We start from the raw sequence: 6,280 nt of genomic DNA, 5'->3' as shown, positions 1-6,280 counted from the left end.
AGGGTTCATTCAACCCTTTGATGTGAAATTTAACTCCCTCCAAAACTTTTACAATTTTTATAAAGAATAAATATATCTCGAAAATGCAAAAAAATTGCATTCTGTTAACACAAGTGCACACATTCTTACATGAGTACGTTAAAAACAATTTTTTTTTGAATAATCAAATTTCTTTTCTTGTAAGTCGAAACGTAAATATAACCGAGTGTGAACCTCGTTGCTTAATTTATCTATATTACTATGTGTACATGTTTGTATTCAATAACCTCGGGAATCACTTAACGAATTTAGATAAAACTTTCACTGAACTTTATCATGGACCAAGGCTTGGGCAAAAAATAAATATACAAACAAAGTTTCGTATTTGTGTACTGCACTAAAACAATGTATCAGGGGTTGAAGGGATTTTTCATTTCCAAAGTTACATAATTCCTGGTAAAATACAAACTATGAAGTATCTTTGAGTGTTACAAATAATATGAAGCTTTTTAAAAAATTTTAAACAAACTTCCCGATAGGCAAAACAAAATAAGAATTCAGAAATCCCTGAATCTTGAAGAATTGAAAATTACTGCAGAGTCCAAAGAGCAAAAGACGTTCGAGGGGATTGTTTCATCCTGAGAGTTTATGCAATTGTTCTATTAGTGAAAGAAAGTGATCAATATGAAGAAACAGGGTAGAATACGCATTATTCCTTGTTTTACGCAATCTGGGATAACGTATCATCGTACGGCCTCCAAGACATTTACGACATGTTTTCAAGTAAACGTGACGTAGCGATAAACAACGCACGCAAACAGTAGACGTATAAAAGCCACCTAATAATCGAAGAACTTACTACTCTCGGTTTAATCGTGACCGAATAACGTTTGTGTTTACTTCTGAGACCATTGACAGTGATTTTAAAATATATTTTCCAGTGTGCCACACCAGCGGAATCGAAAATGGCGAGACACGTCGTGATAAATCTCCTGCTCGTTTGCAGTCTATGTGGTAAATATCACGGTTATGTATTTTAATTTCCTTACGGCTTAATTTTGATTTCTGATCGCGAACAATATGATCTTGACACTTTGGTAGAGACGAGCTATTTTACAAATTCTATCACGACAGGTGGCTACGATATTTTCTTAGTGCACTTGTAATTGCAATTTGAATTAACTAATTTGATTTTCTTTGCCACGAAAGTGATGTTTACAGATTTATCAGCGTCTCTGAAGATCGTGAAAGGTATCCATGCTATCGAGAACGTCGTGACTAACGTGGTCGAAGATCTCATCGCGGATCTGACGATGTTGGACGACGACAACAATCCCGTTCACATAGATCTGAACTTGAACTACCCCGAAACTGCCGCGGAAACCAAGCAAAACTTGCACTACACTGTCTTCTTTTACTTGTACACGAAAAACAACCGGGACAATCCTGAAAAACTGTTCGTCGATGACGTCGACGTTTTGAAGAAAAGTCAATTCGATCCGAAGAGGCCAACGAAATTTGTCACGCACGGATGGATAAACTCTTTCAGGAGCGCGGCTTGCGTCGAAGTTCGCAATGGTACGTGTTTATTTTGAATGTTGGAAACTCCATTAGGCCTCAGAAATTCTTTAAAAAAATTCTGAAGACACGATCGTGCGTAACAACTTAAAATTTTCGAGTAATTGAAAGTCGTTGAGTGAGAAAAGTAAGAATTGACATTTCTGTGAAACATAGGTATTAATTCGGTGCTTCTTGTCTTTTGCAGCTTTACTCGAACACGATGACTACAACGTCATCGTGGTGGACTGGTCGTCGATATCGTTAAAGCCATATATCTGGTCCAGTAACCGAGTCGTGATGATCGGACAGTATGTTGCGTCCATGATCGATTTCCTCGCGGAACAAGGAATGGACGTATCCGAAACGACCACCATCGGCCACTCTCTTGGGGCCCATGTAGCTGGTTTGGCAGCCTATTACGCGAAAGGCAAAGTAGGATACGTTGTCGGTACGTTCGCCCAGTCATACTGATCTTAATTCACGGCGCTGTTCATCGATTGTAACAGATAATTACGCTGGTGCAGTAAATCGTCATAGAAACGTTAGGGAAACAGTTGTCTACTCGTCCTTACGACTCTCGAGTCTAAAAGCAAGTAGAAACTATGAGCAATGGACAGACGCGTCGGAAAACTTCTACTTCATAATTCTCGAAGTGGAAATTCATTCTGCTTCGATCATCTCGAAATTGGTACAAGCTAGATCTCCTTTTGCAGGTTTGGATCCCGCTCTGCCTAACTTCCAACTAGCTGGCCCGGGCTCCAGGATCTCCCATAACGACGCGAGATACGTGGAGATCATCCACACGAACGGGGGTCAACTAGGTTTCAAAAGTCCGCTGGGGGACAGCGACTTCTATCCGAACGGCGGCAACTCGCAAGCAGGATGTCTGTTGGCTTTTCATAGCGCGTGCTCGCACTTGCGCGCCTTCCACTTCTACGCCGAGTCCATCAATAGCAAATTAGGTTTCCACGCGGTGCGTTGCGACAGCTACGCGAATTTCGAAAGGGGTAAATGCGACTCGAACCCCGTCGCTCTCATGGGCGGCGCTCGACCGGATGCCACCGCCACGGGCACCTACTACTTGCGCACGAACAAACTGCCTAAGTACGCCCAGGGAAAATTCACAAAGTCTCATTCCGCGGAGAAACACGGCAACGAGTTGTAATTACGACGATACTCAATTTTTTTTATATTAGAAATCAAGACTATCTAATACGGGATGTTCAGAAAATTTTTATTCAGGTTTATTAGGTGGAGATGACTTGTTTGTGTTAAATTTGAGTCTCTTTGTGATTTGTTTGAAACAGTTTCTTCAATTTTTGCACGTAACTGATAAGTGCAAGAGGCAACTGCTATTGATCCTGTATGGAACATCGTGTATGAGTTAGGATTTAATTGTAATATTGATAGTAGAAATCAAGACTATTACTGTAAGTTTTATTACTCATTTGACTATGAATTTATACAAGAAGTAATGGACCCGGTGCCAAAAGAAAATGAAAATTTTTATTTGATTAAGTGGAAATGACTTGTTTAAACTCCTTGTGATTTATTTGAAACAGTTTTTTCAATTTTTTTACGTAATTAATAAGTGCAAGAGGCAACATTAATTCTGTATGAGTTAGGATTTAATTATATATTAGTGATTAGGTTTTTCAATAATCTGCAAGATTCACTGTGTGAATAATACTTTTAACTGACCAATGCTCACGTTGCATATCTTGTCCAAGGAAACAGGAAAACTTTGTCAAAATGATAAGTATCCTGTGTCCTTAATTTAACTTGCGGTATTATATTGTCCACATAAAGTTAACTAATATTAGTAACAATTTTGAACATCGAATTTGTTTGTATAACTCTGTCACAAGAAAACATACAATTTTACTTTTTTTTACAAAATATTGTTGACAAATTGATAAATAAAAAAATCAAAAGTATTTTTTGTTACCCGTGTTATTCATTTTTTGTTTAAACTCTCCGGATTCACACTAATATTTAAGCAAATATCGAACACTACAGTTGCAGAATTCATAAATATCATTTGATAAATTTACATCGAATTTGAATGTGTATTGAAAACCCCGTATTTTAACGTAACAATGTCCGTAAATCTAGCTTTAAGAAACATTCTGGCACCCGACAGGTAAACTATCAAAGTAACACGTCCTAATAAATCGTTCTGGAGACTCTGGATGAATAAACGATAGTCATCGAAGAGAAACAGATTCTGCACAGGGTATACGTTATTCGAGAACAACGAGTTCTTGGTTTGTTGCAACGCAGAAGCAACGAGCTTCTCCGGTTTTGCAAAAGCGCCGGGATACTGGCGTGGCGCGCTCGCGCATGCTAGTTTAGTTGTTTTATAAATAGTTTCCTCACGGCAGTGGGTGGTCCTTTGAACTTTCCCGGGCACAAAAGCAGCTGTGTAGTACGTAACTCAGTGCGTGATTATTACAGAATTATAATCGCGTCAGAACTTGGACAATGTTTAAATGATTAATCACGTTTAACGCGGAATCTGCTGGACGGACCTCCGCGCAAAAGTTCAAACAACGGACTCTGAATGAAAATTAATGTTACGATATTACTTTCAAAGCATCGACCTTGCACCGAGAGGCCAGAAAAATTAATCTTCGGGATTAAATCTTGGGGAAAATAAATCTAAATAGAACTCTAGGGTAGGCTAGTTTAATAATTGTCTGAACACAAAGTTTCGGTCTTCGTGGACAATTCGAGGGTTTATTTTAGTTTCCTAAGTATCGTTACACGTTCGAAAACGAAATGTTTCTTTTATGAAGCTAACATAATTTTGAAGGGGTGAAGGGGTCAAAAGCTGGACCTGTGGCGTCGCCTCACATGCTCGCTACCAGAGGGATCGCGCTCTCGCAAGTGCTCGACCGACCCCTCGGTTGCTATATACACATTCCTCGAACGATTTCCCAATATCCCAGTCGTCTAAGGCAGGAACTGCTAGAAAGCCTTACTGATGAGTCCACTAGCAGGCCCTTTCCTTTTCTGTCCACCTACGAATTTCCCGAGTTCCTACCCGCAGCGAAACGTGATCGATAGAAACGAGAGTAATTAAACGACGTGTGTATGATATAATACCAATAAACTGATATCACCTTGTTTAATTTATTTTGATATAATAGATTTCCAACGCCCATTGAATATTTCTGGTCAGTTACGGTATGCAAGCGTATCGGGTCATCGAGGGGTTAAAGAGATCATCGGAAATTCACCTCGTCGCGATTTAATCGAACACGATCGAACAGTAAATACGTCCTATTGCTAAAACGGGAAACTTCTCGAGGCTGTTTACAGCCTCGTTGACTATAGTGGATTCTTTGTGCGAGGCTGGAAGCCTTCTAGACACCGGAAGCGTGTCACGCAACAGGGAACGAAAGACGCGGCTTTGGGAGGCGTCGAGTCGACGAACGGTTCATTTTCCGTGCTCGCCGTGGGAACAAAAAGCGAAAGAGGCGTTCGACCGGTTGGCGTTGCATGGGTATTCTGCACCGGCTACCTCCGATAAATTCGTCGCGGTGCCCGCGAGCGGAAGAGAAAGAGCCCAGCGGCCGATAACGCGGAGATAAGAGGAAAGGGACGCGCGGAAAAGAGAAGAAAGGGGACAAAGGGGGGCACAAACGGTGAACGTGGACGGCGGACGCGGGTCGGCGGCCATTAATTGGAGTGTCCCACCCACCCCCACCCCCACACCCCCTCTCTCCCCACTCCGCCAACGATGTGATTATTTTCATGACGTTTCGATTCAAATCAAACGCATTGTTAAACCGTGCCTCATTGTGCGCCCTGCTCCAATTTGCAGCTATATTTTACTCCAACGGCTACCAGTCGACGCCTCTGCCGATATGCAGCACGCGTGACTCCAAACAATTCCGTGACATCTAGGAAATGGCCCCGGGACAGCTCGTGGAGCGAGCCCTTTTTCCACACGTTCCAACGTTCCTTTCTTTTTTTCTCCCCTCCTTCGCGCCCCGCCCGCAACGAAACTCGAATACCTGGTGTTAACCCTAGAATACCACGCAGTGCTCCAAATATACTTCGGGTTTAGGACGCGACTGACGAAATTCCGTGTTACAGGCACTCGATACCGGTTCGATTCTCTTTCCTTTTGTTTCATTCTTAATTGATCCAATTTAAATTAAATACACCTCGAATGGCATTGAAAGAAAAATTGCTGTGAATCGATTGCTACGATATTTGAAATTATTCCACGATACGTAACACTAAGGCCTCGCAATTGAACGTAAACATTATGCTTATTTACTCAACTTCAAAACTTAACACACAAAGTAAAAGAAAAATTTCTACAAAATGTGTAGAAATGTAGAAAGCTCTAATTGAATCTACACATGAGACTTTATTACAAAGAATAGAACTTTGTGTTCTCAGTTTGGGTTTGCGGCTATGACACCAATGACACAACCTTTCTTTTCGAGGCAACATGGCGAAAAACCTTGATACAACCTAGCCTGCTTAATTTCACGTCGATAAAATGAAGAACACTTTGTCTAACAAAAACCCAAAGCTGATCGATGCTTCGACGACGAACGTTAGTGCAGAAGATGGTGACGACTCGTTGACGTTTCAATTCCTCTACCGGGATCGTCGAGGGAACAAAACCAGACCGGACGTGATTTATAACCATAACCGGTTAACAAGACTAACCGTTGCTACTAAGTCACAGGACGCGGCGTTGCGAGCCCGACGCACTGCT

The 6,280-nt window shown here is 41.4% G+C and overlaps 1 protein-coding gene across 1 annotated transcript; it reads left to right on the top strand.

Annotated features, from left to right (window-relative positions):
* Positions 1 to 851: 851 nt before the first annotated feature.
* LOC122400614 (pancreatic triacylglycerol lipase-like) lies at positions 852 to 3,329 on the top strand. Its single transcript, XM_043402147.1, has 4 exons — positions 852 to 993; positions 1,189 to 1,557; positions 1,745 to 1,987; positions 2,253 to 3,329. The coding sequence occupies exons 1-4, from the start codon at positions 945 to 947 to the stop codon at positions 2,702 to 2,704; spliced, it is 1,113 nt and encodes a 370-aa protein (XP_043258082.1). The 5' UTR covers positions 852 to 944; the 3' UTR covers positions 2,705 to 3,329.
* Positions 3,330 to 6,280: the final 2,951 nt, after the last annotated feature.

This window comes from Colletes gigas, unplaced genomic scaffold (genome assembly GCF_013123115.1).
Source record: "Colletes gigas isolate AHSC1104 unplaced genomic scaffold, ASM1312311v1 Colletes_gigas_Sc00019, whole genome shotgun sequence".
In the NCBI taxonomy this organism is placed as follows: domain Eukaryota; kingdom Metazoa; phylum Arthropoda; class Insecta; order Hymenoptera; family Colletidae; genus Colletes; species Colletes gigas.
Note: the sequence above shows the minus strand (reverse complement) of the source record. Positions and strands in the feature narration are given on the sequence as shown.

Bases quoted from the DNA above. Each gene is read 5' to 3' on its own strand.
- LOC122400614 (XM_043402147.1), top strand. From the start codon at position 945: ATGGCGAGACACGTCGTGATAAATCTCCTGCTCGTTTGCAGTCTATGT. The intron at 1,558-1,744 runs GTACGTGTTTAT...TGTCTTTTGCAG, and splicing joins TTGCGTCGAAGTTCGCAATG to CTTTACTCGAACACGATGAC. The intron at 1,988-2,252 runs GTACGTTCGCCC...CTCCTTTTGCAG, and splicing joins CAAAGTAGGATACGTTGTCG to GTTTGGATCCCGCTCTGCCT.